Source organism: Acomys minous (assembly GCF_964271855.1).
Source record: "Acomys minous genome assembly, chromosome: 7".
Classification (NCBI taxonomy): domain Eukaryota; kingdom Metazoa; phylum Chordata; class Mammalia; order Rodentia; family Muridae; genus Acomys; species Acomys minous.
Window position 1 is genome coordinate 1,626,611 of NC_140488.1, and position 15,990 is coordinate 1,642,600.

The 15,990-nt window shown below is 45.6% G+C and overlaps 1 protein-coding gene across 1 annotated transcript in view; it reads left to right on the top strand.

The window, feature by feature from the left end:
• Positions 1-269: 269 nt before the first annotated feature.
• Positions 270-15,990, top strand: part of BCAP31 (B cell receptor associated protein 31) — a 32,838-nt gene continuing 17,117 nt past the window's right edge. The window contains exons 1-4 of the mRNA XM_084790391.1: positions 270-426; positions 1,452-1,585; positions 5,192-5,292; positions 12,086-12,233. Coding sequence (XP_084646517.1) covers positions 1,494-1,585; positions 5,192-5,292; positions 12,086-12,233 — 341 coding nt within the window. The 5' untranslated portion in view covers positions 270-426; positions 1,452-1,493. The remainder of the gene's footprint in view (positions 427-1,451; positions 1,586-5,191; positions 5,293-12,085; positions 12,234-15,990) is intronic.

Consider the following 15,990-nt stretch of genomic DNA (forward strand, 5'->3'; position numbering starts at 1 on the left):
CCTCCCCAGGGGGTGACGAGGAAGGAGGCGGAGTCCGGGCTAAGGGCGCCCCACCCCAGTCTCGCCCCACGGCTGGGCCCCGCCCCCTTTCCGACCACAGAGACGAGGAGGGATGACTGCGAAGGCTAGAGAAGCGGCCCTAGCCTTCCCGCCAGGGTTCCTCCAAGCTCCACCCCTGCGTGCCCGAAGTGTCAGAGGCGCGGCAGTCGGCGTCAGCCGCCAGCCTCCACTTCCTCTCGAGACCTTTGGCAACCAGCCCGAGGCCTGGAGGCGGGGCGGGAACCGGCAGTGGGCGGAGCTGTTGGGCGCTCCCGTGGGCTTGTAGGCGGGGCCCGATGCACGTTTCCGGTTTCCGGCCGCGAGCCAGGAGGCGGGTCTGAACGTTGGTGAGAGTTCGGTAGTTGCGGTGGGTCGTGCTGAAACTCGGTAAGCTGGGTCCGCGAGCATGGCTGGCTCTCAGATCACCGTAGTTCTCCCAGCCCCGTCATGTGGGACGAGGGCGAGCACCCCAGAAAGACTTGGGATTATGGGAAATGTCGGGATCCGGGCTGACTTGGGAGTTTAGGGTAGGGTCAGGCAGAGGGATGTTGGGATGGCCTGTGGAGCACAGCTCTAGGGGCGCGAGGGCGGGAACTTGTAGTGAAGTCCCACCCGGAAGAGCTGCCCAGGTAGGCCCAGCTCCTCGAAGGCGAGGTGGACTTGGGACGATGTGGCGAACTAGGGCTGCAGGGAGGTCTCCTATGCCTTCGGGCGAGACTTTCTGGTTCTGGAACTTTCTCTGGGTAAGGCCTTGAGGTGCTCTGTGGAGACCTGCATTGGCTTTTGGCCTGCATTCCTGCCCTCTAGGGGTCGCTCTTGTGGGCCTTTTGAGAGTACATTGAGGCCTTACACCCCCATGCATCAGCAGTGGGAAGGCCTGTTTAATTTTGAAAAAGCCGTCCTAGAAGCAGGCTGGAGACTTTTAGGTTTCTCCATCCCACCCGAGCGTTAAAGGGAGGAATGGGCCGCCTCCTTTGTGCAGAGGCTGAGGCAGTGCTGTTTGCAGAAGGTACAAGTCTGAATATTGCAGCGACTGAAAGACATGAAGCTCCTGCCGCAGAGGCTTCTGTTCTGGGAAGGGAGGCTCATGGGTGCTGAGAAGGCCCTCCTGTTCCCATACTGTTCTTATGAGGAATATGGTCTTAGTTAAGCAGGTCTAAGGAGTCTCCTGTACTTCCCTGGGGAAAGGAATCAGCCACAAAGGCACCTACCTGGAGCTGGTGACACACATGTTGGAGGGCCACAAGTATCCCTGTGGGGTTAAGCCCTGCTTTAGCCAGGCTTTCAAAAGCTCCGAAACACGAGTCTTGGGCTCTGTTGTGTAGAGTAGCAGCCCCAGCCTCTCCAGGGTCCCTGAATAGATGTCAGTGCCTAGCTCTCACGGTTCTTCTGCTCCCTTTGTGTACTGCCAGGAAACAAGCTCCCATCGCTGCTGGAACCCTCTAAGTCCCAGGATGAGTCTGCAGTGGACTGCAGTTGCCACCTTCCTCTACGCAGAGGTCTTTGCTGTGCTGCTCCTCTGCATTCCCTTCATCTCTCCCAAAAGGTATGGCTAGTGCAGCAACAGGGCAAGCATACGGGGAGGGGGCCTATTGAAGCCTGAATCTTATAGTTTCTGGGTACAGAATTGGACCCTGAAATTGGGGCTAGATGGAAACAAGTAAAATATGTCTGGAGTGAAGGTGGCAGGACCATAATTTTTTTTTTTTATCACCAGTCCTGAACACTATTTTGCTTTGTCACCACCTCAGTTGCTTTCCTTTGCACATTGCCTTCTGGTCTTTGCAAAAGAAGCTCTCCCTTCAGTTTTATAAAGACGATTCCTTGACCTATCCATGGGCCTTAGGGCAGTGGGGAGAGTTGTGTGGAAACTGGAATGCTTGCTCCACTGGTTCACATGGTTGCTTATTTGCTGACTTTTGTCCTCCTAACTAGCTCCTACCGACATTGCTTAGTAGTAGGCTCGTGAGCATTACTCAACCTGTGAAGGATGAAGCCATATTCCCTTTTAGCAAACAGGGTTTGCTAAAAGTTAATTAGATACTAGCTTTTAAATTATTTGTAGTACATCAACAATACTATTCTTACTTAAATTAGGATGTTATACAGTCACCATAGATAATAATACCTAAAGGATATTCTTGCCAGAACCCACATTGGCATTCAATTCACAGGAAAAACACAGACCAAAATCCTGGTGGAGCTGGGCTTGGTGGCTCACACCTTTTATCCCAGCACTTGGGAGGCAGAGGCAGGTGGATCTCTGTGAATTTGAGGCCAGTCTGGTCTACAGAGTGAGTTCCAGGACTGCTAGAGCTATACAGAGAAACTCTGTCTCAAAAACAAAAAACAAAACCCTGGTGGAACTGTAGTAGTCTTAGATGCTTTCTAGGACAAATAACATTTTTCCACTACTCAGGAGGTGAAGGCAAGATCAGGAGTTCAAGTCCTGACTTGGCTACATAGCAGATTTGAGGCTAGCCTGAGCTACATGAGATCCTGGCTGAGAAGAATGAGGGCTAGGGAGATGACTGTAAAAGTGTGACTATCTGAGTTTCATCTCTATCACACACGTAAAAGCTGAACATGATGACACACTTCTACAGTATTAGAGACAAAGATCAGGAGCTCCAGGTTCGGTGAGACCATTGGCGGGATAAAGTGGGGAGTGATTGGGGAGATGCCCACTTAAGGCACCCACACTCACGCACGTGCACCAACACAAGCGTGTATACACGTAACAGACAAAAACAGACAAAATTGAAAATAAGGGGAATGAAGTAGGGACTGATTAAGACCTATTTAAAGCACTAAATGCAAATTCAGAATCATGTCGGGTCATGTTTCTAATGAATCAACTATTGATTTTTAACTCTGCATCTCATGATGCAGATGATAAGGTCTCACTATGTAGGTTTGGGGTTTACAGAGATCCACCTGCCTCTGTCTCTCAAGTGATGAGATTAAAGGGTGTACACTACCATGATCAGCCTAGCTTGCTGATTTTTAACAGGATAGAGCTCCTTCTGAAGGCTTTTTTTTTCTCCCCTTGAGATAAGGTTTCTCTGTATAGCCCTTGCTATCCTGGAACTTGTTCTGTAGACCAGGCTGGCCTCAAACTCAGAGATCCACCTACCTCTACCTCCCAAGTGCTGGGATTAAAGGTATGCGCCACACCACTGCCCAGCTCTTTTTTTTAAAAAGGTTTACTTGTTTATGTATTTATGTATATGAGTGTTCTATTTCCAGGTATGTCTGCATGATAAAAGAGGGCGTCAGATCACATTATAGATGGTTGTGAGCCACCATGTGGTTCTTCAGAAATTTAACCACTGAGCCACCTCACTAGCCCCCTCTGAAGGCTCTTGAGAGACTCATCTTAAATATTTGTTCATAGAAATGATAGAGAATCTGGGTTCTTTTTTATAATCTGCGGTGATAGTAGTCTAGACATAGTAGAAAGACAAAGAGAAGCCAGGCATAGTTGTTGACTCAATTTTCTTAACCAAAATATTTTATTAACAACTTATTGACTGAGACTACGTCAATTATAACCTGATTAACCAAAACAGTAGGAAGTGAGGATTAATTGACACAACAACAAAACCTTAAGGATATCAGTCCCGAGGAATGATCCTCCGGTCGGGAGCTGCAGGATTTCTTCCACTGGAACCGGGGGTAATAAGACCTCAGAGCCTCAGCAGGAGCCAGAGCTCTAAAGCCTTCCCTCAAGCGGTTTTCTCTAGGAGCGTCTTGAAGGGCAGTGATGAACAGCCAAATCTATCCCAAGTCTCCAATCCCCCCACCACCAGTTCTGGGCTCATTTATATATCTCCTCCCAGAGTCTGTTCACGGGATCTTTTTCATCTGGTAGCAATTAAGCTCCTGCACGAGGTGGTTGCTCTTCTAGTGAATTAACATCACCTGTTCTCTCACGAGACCGTTCTGATCCCACACTTGGGCTCCTAAAGAACAGGCTTCTCTCCTTCACATAGTGGCACACTTTTTGTTGTTGTTGTTGTTATTTTTTGTTTTGTTTTTGTTTTTCGAGACAGGGTTTCTCTGTGTAGCCTTGGTTGTCCTAGACTTGCTTTGTGTGCCAGGCTGGCCTCGAACTCACAGAGATCCTCCTGCCTCTGCCTCCCTAGTGCTGGGATTACAGGCATGTGCCACTGTGCCTGGCTAGTGGCATACTTCTTTAATCCCAGCACTGGGAGGCAGAGGCAGAGGCAGGTAGGTCTCTGTGAGCTCAAGAATAGTGTGATCTACATAGTGAGTTCCAGGAAAGTCAGAGCTACATAGTAAGACCCTGTCTCAAAAATAAATAAAGAGTGGCTGGAGAGATGGCTCTGCAGTTAAGAGCACTGCTCTTCCAGTGGACCTGAATTCAATTCCCAGCAACCATATGGTGCCTTACAACCATCTATACCCTCTAATGCCCTCTTCTGGTGTGCAGGTGTAAATAGAGCACTAATAAACATTTTTTAAAAAGATAAAAAGAAAAGAATAACTATGTTTGCAGCAGGTGCTTCACCTACTACAAAGGGAAGTACAACGAAAAGTAAGTAACCCTTACTGGAAACTGCCAGTTTTAAGACTGATTTTCCAAACGTTCAAACGTTTTTGTTGCTGTTTTTCTCTTTTTTAATTTATGGCCGGGCTGTGGTGGCGCACGCCTTTAATTCCAGCACTCGGGAGGCAGAGGAAGGCGGATCGCTGTGAGTTCGAGGCCAGCCTGGTCTACAAAGCGAGTCCAGGACAGCCAAGGCTACACAGAGAAACCCTGTCTCGAAAAAAATCAAACCAAACCAAAGCAAAAATTTACTCAATATTCTGCCTGCAGGCCAGAAGAGGGCACCAGATCTCATTATAGATGGCTGTGAGCCACCATGTGGTTCCTGAGAATTGAACTCAGGACTTTTCAGAGAATAGCCAGTGCTCTTAATCTCTGAGCCATCTCTCCAGTCCCCAAACTTTTTTTTACTAAATCCTCTTGAACTTAATAAATAGGAGAAATATAAGCAATACCTGAGACTGATGTTGTACAGGCTCCTTGGCCACTACAGAAGAGCACCAAGCTGTCTTTCTGTTTTGCTCAGGGTTTGGATTACAGATGTGTTTTCTTCAGTGTCTGTCTTCATCTCCTTTACAGATGGCAGAAGATTTTCAAATCTCGACTGGTGGAGTTGGTAGTGACCTATGGCAACACCTTCTTCGTGGTTCTAATCGTCATACTTGTGCTGTTGGTCATTGGTGAGTGAGCTGCAGCAAGGGGTTGCTGCCTGACCAGACCTGTTCATGGCTTCTAAAGTCCTGTGCTGCACTGGATGAATAGAAAACAGACTTTCTCAGAGACAAACTGATTACATGTTCTTTTGTTCATCTGTTAAGGAAGTGCTATTAGTAGGGCCTTCATTTCAAGAGGTTCCTATAGCAGTCTATGTAGACTTACACTCAATAGCCTTTATATGCTCTTTGACCACCTGCATTTCCAGGGTACCCTAGTTATTTTAGAGCTGATGCTAAGAGAAGCTAATTGTGCACTGGGTGTGGTGGCACACACCTTTAATCCCAGCACTAGGGAGGCAGAGGCAGGTGGATCTCTGTGAGTTCGAGGCCAGCCTGGTCTACAAAGTGAGTCCGGGACAGCTAGGGCTGTTACACAAGAACCCGTGTCTTGGAAAAAAGGAGAAGGGGAGGGGCTCATTGGTCTGTGACCTTGGTCGAAATAGTGCTGCTCATCAGTCATGTAGGTAACAGTGAGGTCTTCTCCTTTGAAAGGGCGGCGACTTATTTTTTAAAAAAATTATTTTGTCTTTATCATTGTTATTGGTTTTTGAGACAGAGTCTCTCTCTGTGGTCCTGGATATCCTATAAGTTGCTCTGTAAACCAGGCTGGCCTTGAGTTTCCAGAGATCCATCTGCCTCTGCCTTCTAAGTGCTGAGATTGAAAGGGTGTGTTTGCCTGGCTTCTTTTTTGTTTTGTTTTAATTTTTTCTCATCTTAAAAGGACATGAGATGCCGTAGCGCACACCTTTAATCCCGGCACTCGGGAGGCAGAGGCAGGCGGATCTCTATGAGTTCAAGGCCAGCCTAGTCTACAAAGTAAGTCCAGGACAGCCAGGGCTGTTACAGAGAAACCCTGTCTCGAAAAACAAAAACAAAGGACATGAACATTTTTTTCCCTTTTATTTTGAGACAGTGTCTCACCCTGTAGTCTAGGCTGGCATTAAAGGTTTTTTATTTTTTTATTTTTTTGAGACAGGGTTTCTCTACACAGCGATGGCTGCCCTAAAACTCATTCTGTAGACTAGGCTGGCCTAGAACTCAGAGATCTACCTGCCTCTGCCTCCGGAAGTGCTGGGATTAAGGTGTGGGCCACCGCCGCCCTGCTCATTGTTAAACTCTTGATCCTCCTGGCTCAGTCACTTGACTACTAGGGTTATATATATGTGCAGAACGGCTGCTGATACAGGACTTCCAAGTTCAGAACTGAACAACCAAGTAAACAGCCTAGCTGGAAAGGGAGTTCTGTCTTCTCCTATAGTGTAAGGTAGAAAAGTAGGTGTTCGACAGTATGTCTTAGAGACAGAGCTGAGACCTCTCTGCATATGCATAGATGTAAGATCTTTGCAGGTCTTTGATCTGTATAGTTTTGTAACTCCAACATTAATATGCATATCCACAAGACCTTGGAAGAGAAATGAGTGGATCAGAGGGCAGGCTCAGGTCTTTGGCTTTCTTAAGTGGTATCACGATGGAGGGAGACAAGCACCAGGGCGGTATATGCATGTGAATCTTTGTGAGTTGGATGGCTTTGTTTGCTTTGTTTTTGTTGTTGTTGTTATTTTAGAGCTGATGCTAAGAGAAGCTAATTGTGCACTGGGTTTCTCTACATATCCCTGGCTGTCCTGGAACTCACTCTGTAGACCAGGCTGGCGTCAAACTCAGAGACCTGCCTGCCTCTGCCTCCCGAGTGCTGGGATTAAAGGTGTGTGCCACCACTGCCTGCTTGGATCTTTGTGTGTTTGAGTCCAGCCTGGTCTACATAGAAAGTTCCAGGATATCCAGGGCTATATAGAAAGACCCTGTCTCGGGTGGACCTGGGCCCAGGAGGGTCTGCTCAAACTATTGCACTAACCAAGGACAATACAAATAGTAAACATCAAACCCCTACTCAGATCTAGCCACGGGACAGGACATTCTCCACAGTTGTGTGGAGAGTGGGGACTGACTATGACATGAACTCTGGTGCCCCATATTTGACCACTTTCCCTTGGTGGGGAGGCCTGGTGGCACTCAGAGGATGGGTAAACAGGCTACCAAGATGAGACTTGATAGCCTATGACCATATAGTGGGGGAGGAGGTCACTCTCCGTCATAGACCTAGGGGAGGGGAATAGGGTGAAAGCGGGAGGGAGGGAGGAATGGGAGGATACAAGTGATGGGATAACGATTGAGATGTAATCTGATTAAATTAATAAAAAATTAAAAAGAAAGACCCTGTCTCAAAAGGGGGGTGGGCCGGGCCGGGCGTGGTGGCGCACGACTATAATCCCAGCACTCGGGAGACAGAGGCAGGTGGATCGCTGTGAGTTCGAGGCCAGCCTCGTCTACAAAGCGGGTCCAGGACAGCCAAGGCTACACAGAGAAACTCGGTCTCAAAAAACAAAAAACAAAACAAAACAAAAAAATCAAAAGGGGGGTGGGGTGGGGTGTTTTACATTGAGGTGGTAGTGAGCTCAGAGAGAGACAGGGAACCAATAAAGCTCTTGTCTGGGCTGTTGGGTGTTTGTTGTTTTGCTATAGTAAGCAAAAAAGAATGTTCTCCCACTTAGACTGTATTCTCTTGACTCTACTGTGAAACATCATATCCTGTTTTAAGAGGTGTGATATCCACTTAAGCGTAGAGTACTCCTTTCCTCAAGTTTCCAGCAGAAACAGCAGGGTAGAGTGGAGGTTAGTGCTGTAGTTAGTGCTGTACATAGCCCCATCCACTAGCTGCAGCATTGGACATTTCCCTTCAGGGTTTGATGGCGTTTGTTCAGGCAGAACTTCTCTGACCAGGCTAAATGTGGCCTATAGTTTCCCAGGCATAGCTGTTGGATGCCAGCTGCTCACATATTCTTGAAATGCTTTTAGCAAGACTCCAAGAGACAGCTTTTTCCACTTAGGGTCTGAGCAGTTTTTGGGATAGGAGCCTGTAGGGAGTATGCAGATCTTGCTTAGAGTTGAACTTCGTGAAATGTCAAGGTATAAGAGTTATTTTTTTAAAACTAGGTTTTTGTGCTTGTTTTTGAGTTGGGGTAGAGCCAAGAATTATGGAGACAAGACACATGTTGGGATTATTCCATTAGTCTTGCCCTGTCCCTTAACTAGAGCCACAAGTCTTTGATTTTGTAGTACAGCTTAGTGGGCCAGAGAGAATTATGTAGAAGCTACTAATTGACAAAAACTTGACTGTTTTTGGAGATCATAGATCTGAAGGTATCTGCTTGGGAATTCCAGCAATGAATATGACTCTGACAACTGGTGACTTCCTACTTTAATGTTATGAAGCAAAATCTAGGAGGCTAGGAAGATGGCTCAGTGGATAAAAGCAGTTGCTACGCAAGTGTGAGGACCTGATTTCAAATTCCCAGAACCCACATAAAAGCCAGATGCTGGATATGAGTCTTCAATCCCAGAACTTCTATAGGGCGATGGGAGATAGAAGAATCCCTGGAAGGTTGCAGGTCCTGTTTCATACAAGGAGGAAAGGCAAGGCCGGATTGGAGGCTGTCCTCTGGCTTCCACAGGTGTCCTGGGACACATTTGTATTTATATTCACACACGAATGCACATGTACACACTGTACCCGTAATTTAAAAGCACAATCTAGAGAAGGCTACACACTGTACAGATAGGGGTACTCGTTGATAACAATACTATGAAGATACTGGGTTTAACTCGCCAGAGCCCTTCCTCACTAGGGGAGACTAGGAGGGACACCAGAGCTTTCTGGGTTAAATAGAGGTAAAGAGGGGTATGTTTTACTCCTGTGGACTGAGGCCTGAGAGGAAGAGCTGGGCTCTGCTGCTGTCCTTGGATTGGTAATACATAATGTCTCTCATTCCCAATTTTCTCTTGGTTGTTTGCCAAGGCAGTCCTTGGAATGGTGGGATTTCTAAATACAAGTAACAACGTAAAGAAAACATTTTGAGCTTGTTTTTTGTTATTGTTGTTGTTTTGTTTTTTCAAGACAGGATCTCTCTGTGTTAAGCTTGGCTGTCCTGGACTCACTTTGTAGACCAGGCTGGCCTCGAACTCACAGAGATCCGCCTGCCTCTGCCTCCCTAGTGCTGGGATTAAAGACATACGCCACCACACCTGGCCCATAATGCATATTTTTTAAATACAAAAATTAAACACTTACCATCTCTTGTAGTACATATTGCACAGATAACTATCATGAATACTTGGTTATGTGTTGAAATATTTACTGCCTGGCATCTCATGCACACTTTGTGCGGGGGGGGGGGGGGGGGAGGATGTTGAGCTGGTTTCTCTGTAACAGTCCTGGCTGTCCTGGACTCACTTTATAGACCAGGCTGGCCTTGAATTTACAGAGATCCTCCTTCCTCTGCCTCCCAAGTGCTGGGATTAGAGGCCTGCACCACCATGCCTGCCTCATCCTTGCATTTTTTTGTTGTTGGTTTTTGTTAGTTTTGTTTTGATTTTTGAGGCAGGGTCTCTCTATGTAGCCTTAGCTGTCCGGGAATCACTCTGTAGACCAGGTTGTCCTCAAACTCACAGAAATCCGCCTGCCTCTGCCTCCCGAGTGCTGGCATTAAAGGTGTGCGCCACCACGCCCAGGCCTCATCCTTGAATTTTTATACAAATGATTCTGTGAGATGAATTCATAGAGGTAGAATTGCTGAACCTGAAGGTATAATTTTTTTTGTTTTTTAAAATTTTCTATCAGGTGTATTATATCAGTTTAAGATACTGGCAGCATTTAAGAGTGCTTGCTTCATGGCACAGATTTAATGCAAAGGTGCTATGAGGGCAGGCACATTGTTATAGTGCAAGATGAACTTGAAAACCAAGTAGTCTCACCCAGCATGGTGGCGCAAGCCTTTAATCCCAGCACTGGAGAGGCAGGCAGGCAGGCAGAGGCAGGTAGATGGCTGTGAGTTTGAGGCCAGCCTGGTCTACAAAGTGAGTCTAGGATAGCCAAGGCTATACAGAGAAACCCTGTCTCAAAAAACCACCTCCCCAAGGGGCTGGAGAGATGGCTCAGCGGTTAAGAGCACTGATTGCTCTTCCAGAGGCCATGAGTTCAATTCCCAGCAACCACATGGTGGCTCACAACCATCTATAATGTGATCTGATGCCCTTTTCAGCACTGTATACATAATAATAAATAAATATTAAAACAAAAACAAAAACAAAAAACCCACCTCCCCCCCAAAAAGAAAACCAAGTAGTCTCAAACCAGTAACTAACTACAAACTGAACAGTACCCAGACAATGATATCTTGCCTGTCTCATATGGAGGTATGTTAAAAGCCTTCTTCAGGTAGATTTTTTATTATTGTTTTGTTTGCTTTTCCAAAGGTCCTGAGTTCAATTCCCAGCAACCATATGGTGGCTCACAACCATCTATAATGAGATCTGTTGCCCTTTTCTGGCCTGCAGGTGTACATGCAGGCAGAGCACTGTATACATAATAAATAAATACATCTTTTTTTTAAAGTCCTTTTTGTTGTTGTTGGTGGTGGTGGTGAGAGATAGTGTCTTACTGTGTAGCCTTGGTTGACTTGGATCTTCCTACATAGGCCAGATTCGACTCAGCCTCACAGAGATCAGCCTGCCTCTGCCTCCCAAGTACTGGGATTAAAGGCAAGTGCCACCACTGCCCTTCTAAAAGTCTTTTTTTAAAAAAGATTTATTTATTTATTATTATGTATACAGTGCTCTGCCTGCATGTACATCTGCAGGCAGAGGGGGACATCAGATCACATTATAGATGGTTGTGAGCCACCATGTGGTTGCTGGGAATTGAACTCATGACCTCTGGAAGAGCAGACTGTGCTCTTAACCACTGAGCCATCTCTCCAGCCCCCCCTTCTAAAAGTCTTTATTGAGGTACGGGGTGGGAGTGATTCGTAGATATACTGAGGTTCCATTTCTGCATTACAGATAAAAGATTCTGAGGGCATATGTTATTAAATCAGAGCATTGCTTGCTTACTAAACAGGAGCCTCGTGGTAGGCTCTAGGGCATATAGAGGAGAAGGCTTTTGCTGTGAAGAAGATAGGAAACACAGATTGAAGATAATTTCAGTGACAAATACGTTGCAAAGCCGATAACGGTGATATGACCAATTGACTTTAAATCTGACAGCTGTGTATTTGCACATATGGATACCTTGCTGTAGGTGATTGTATTGAGAGATTTCTTTTTATAATTTTGCTGTTTGAAGTTTTGATAAGCATGAATTCCTCTTTTAAAAGCTTTAATTATAGTTTATTGAGGGATGGGGGACACATGCATATCATAGTGTGCATGCAGATGCCAGATGGCAACTAGTAAAAGAGTCCTGTCAAGCGTGATGGAAAGTACCCTTATCCACAGAATGTCTCCTCAGAACGAAGCTTTTAAGTAAGTAAAACATAATACTCATTGTAGCCCATGCCTCCTGACTAGGTCTTATGAGCATTCTACCAGCAGGACCCCTGACTTATGTCTATAGTGGCTTTCACTTAAGAGAAAACAACGAACTGAGGTTGGGAGCATCATACGGAACGGGATCTGTCCCCAGTGCTAACAATGCCTCAACTTTGGATATCATCTTGAAGTCTAGTGTAAGCTCATGATCTTAACTAGAGTAAGCTGAGGCTTAGCATATAAACAGTTAATGGGAGAAGGTCTTGGGAACGTTTGATAAAGCCTCCTGTAAAGACTAAGAAAGATGCATTTTAAGGAAAGCCGTCTGGCTCATCTTGCTACCTGTTTTACTTGTCAAAATGATACCTAAATGTTCATCTCTGCACTACCATAGATGCTGTACGTGAGATCCGGAAATATGATGATGTGACAGAAAAGGTGAACCTCCAGAACAATCCAGGTGCCATGGAGCACTTCCACATGAAGCTTTTCCGTGCTCAGAGGAATCTCTATATTGCTGGCTTTTCCTTGCTGCTGTCCTTGTGAGTAGGGAAGGGCCAGGGGCTTATGGGGGAAGCCTTGAGCTAGCCAACAGTATAGAGCTGTGAGTTTGGCCTTCTCCTGTGACTTCAACTCCTCCTCTCTTTGTCCTGGGCCCAAAGACCCTGTTTGTGTTTGATAAACTGCACAATTGCCCCTGATCTCCAGAGACAGCGTGGGGATTGGGAGTGGGTAGAACAAATTGCGGAAGACCTTATCTTTTTTTTTTTTTTTTTATACTGTTTTTCGAGACAGGGTTTCTCTGTGTAGCCTTGGCTGTCCTAGGCTCACTTTGTAGACCAGGCTGGCCTCAAACTCACAGTGATCCGCCTGCCTCTGTCTCTCTAAAATCCAGATGCCTTTGCTTTCCAAATGGTAAGATTATAGCTCTGTGCGACCATGTCTAGCAAAAGACCCAATCTTAGCACATTTTGTGGTAGGTCAAATGAATTACCATCATGTGCTTTGCTTGCTTGCAGTCTGAAATAAGTGGCAAAATTTCCCTCTGGGAAAGCATCTTTAGAGCCCATCTTACAAGGGACTAACTGGTCTGGGGCTCTTTGTATATGGGGCACTGAGTAGAGGGCAGAAGTAGCATGACTAATGGTTTGAAACTGACCTTGTTCTCAAGGCCCTCCCTACTGGAAATTTGTATTCAGAGTATGTTGTGATGATCTGTGGTACTTTGAGTATTTTTGTTCATTTCTTTAAGACTGCAAGGGTGGCTAACTTGGTAAGGTCAGACAAGTAGAAAATGCCTATTAGATGTCAGAGCCCTTTTTTCTGCCTCCAGTTTCACCCATGGGCTTTGTTTTTATTTGTTTTATTTGCTTTTCCGCTCCCTTTATTTTTTGGTTTTTCAAGACAGGGTTTCTCAGTGTAGTCCTGGCTGTCCTAGAACTCACTTTGTAGACCAGGCTGGCCTCTAACAGAGATGCGCCTGCCTCTGCCTCCCCAAGTACTGGGTTTAGAGGTGTGCACCACAATACCCTGCTCACCGTTAGACTTTCATCCAAGGGACTGGTAGCGAAGTAGACAGACATGCTCAGGCTAGGGCAGGTGTAGGTATTAGAAAGGTATCAATAGTAGGCTGGGAATATAGCTCAATAGTAAAGCATTTGCCTGCTAGATGCATTCCCTAGCATTGTCCAAACAGAACAAAAACAAACCTAAAATGTTGGTTGCTCTGTGGTTCAGGGCCAGATGTCTTAGTCTGTTTGTTGTGTGGTAATAAGAAATGTATTTCTCACTGTTCTAGAGTCTGGCATGTCAAGGCACGGACAGGCTTGGTGTCTAGTGAAGGCTGCTTTCTGTTTCTGAAATGGTACCTTGATGCGGCATTCTCTGGAGGGGAAGAACACTGTCCTCACATGGCAACAGTATAAAAAGTCCAAGCCAGTTGCCTGTGGCCCTTTATAAGACACTAATCTGTTTATGAGGACAGAGCCCCCAGAGCTTAATGATTTCCTAATAGGCTGTACCTCTTAGTATCACAATGGAGATTAAACTCAACACATGAATTTTGGAGGCTATTCAGACAGTGGTACCATGTGAGTGTGTGGATTCTCATATTAGTTTTTTGTTGTTGGTTTTTCAAGACAGGGTTTTTCTGTGTAGCGCTGGCTATCCTGGACACGCTCTGTAGACCGAGCTAGCCTCGAACTCAGAGCGCCGCCTGCTTCTGCCTCCCGAGTGCTGGGATTAAAGGCATGTGCCACCATACCCGGCCCTCATGTCAGGTTTGCAGATAGTAAGTTCCACTTGGTTTTGGGCCAAAAGACTCAAGCTTTAGTGTTTAAGGGAATTTTTTTACCTTCTTAATCACCTGGCATGTCGTACTTCACTGCCTATCCAGAAAACAGCCTGTCGGATGATCTTGGGTTTTCTGGATCCAAGTTGAGGAGAGTGAAATGTGAAGGCAAGTAAACCTTTGTATCTCTTGAGTGTTTTAGTGTACTGGCAACTCTTTTGTGCCTGATTCTTTCCTAGAGTTCCTATCTCTGGAAGTCCTGCCTCCCCTGTTCAGCTTTTGCTGTTTCCTGTTCAGCTCTTCATTAAACCAACCAAAAGGTGTTAGAGGGAGTGTTTATAAAATATGATGTGGCCATAGGAATAACAACACAAAGTGTGGCCTGTACTCAGACGACTGCAGGTACAGAAATCAGCATTTGAATAATGCAAAGACAATATTTACACAGTGTACAAAACATCACCCCAACAAGGCTCCACAAATACAAAGCACATTAGGCTCCAGTACTACCTTCTCTTTAAACTCGTTTCCTTTTTAAAAATAATTTATTTACTGTTATTTAATGTGCATTATTGTGAGGGTGTCAGACCCCTTAGAACTGGAGTTAGAGACAGGTGTGAGCTGCCGTATGGTCACTGGGAATTGAACCCATGTCCTTTGAAAGAACAGACAGTGCTCTTAACCACTGAACTGTGTCTCTCCAGCCCTTCTTTAAACTCTTAAGACATTTTAAAGATCATATATGTTGTGTTTTTCTTTTTTGGTTTTTCTTTTTTTCGAGACAGGGTTTCTCTGTGTAGCCCTGGCTGTCCTAGACTCACTCGGTAGACCAGGCTGGCCTCGAACTCACAGCGATCCACCTGCCTCTGCCTCCTGAGTGCTGGGATTAAAGGCGTGTGCTACCACGCCTGGCTTCTTTGTTTTTTTAATACCGGGTTTCTCTGTGTAGCTTTTGGCTATCCTGGACTTGCTTTGTGGACCAGGCTGTCTTCGAATTCACAGAGATTTGCCTGGTTCTGCCTCCCAACTACTGGATTACAGTTGTGTGCCACTGTGCCTGGCTTATATATGTTCTTTATGTGTGTATGCTTATTAAATATTTTTTTGAAACCAGGGCCTCTTGTGTACTAGGCACACATTCTACAACTGAGCTATATCCTTTGCTTTACCTAAAAAACTTCTTTTTAGATTTTTTATTTTATTTTATGTGTATGACTGTTTTGCCTGCATGTATGTGTATCACATGGGTGCCTCTGATTAGATACTCTGGTATTTGGGTTATGGATGGTTGTGAGACACTGTATAGGTGCTAGGGATTGTATTCATGTCCTCTGTAAGAGCAATAAGAACTCCTAACCACTCAGCCATCTCTCCAGATCCCTTTACTTTAAAATTTGAAACCAGCCTGGGCTGCTTTTCAGATTTATCATTCCTCTGTTTCAGCCTCCTGAGTAGCTGGGATTATTAGGTACATTAGGTACACCCTACTTGGCTTAAAGTAGTATGTTTGATCACCTTCTAGTTTAGCATCATCATATTTAGGAAATTGAGGAGATAATGCCGGGAGATGTTGACACATACCCTAGATATATAGACTTTTAAAAAATATAGTAGGGATGGGGCTAAGGGGTGTAGCTCAGTGGCAGAGTGCCTAGTGTGTGTGAGGCCCTAGGTGACATCCCTAATTTGTGTGTGTACACACACACACACACACACACACACACACACACACACACACTATGAAGAGTGAAAACCTGTTGTTAATTTTCATGGTTATGTCAAGTAAGGAGTTGGAGGACAGAATTAAACCCCCATATAAGGCCATATTAGAATGCTAAGTTTTGCTGGGCTGTTGTGGTGCACGCCTTTAATCCCAACACTTGCCAGGACAGGGTTTTTTTTTTTTCTGAGACAGGGTCTCTCTGTGTAGCCTTGGATGTCCTGGACTCACTTTGTAGACCAGGCTGGCCTCGAACTCAGAAAGATCCACCTGCCTTTGTCTCCCGAGT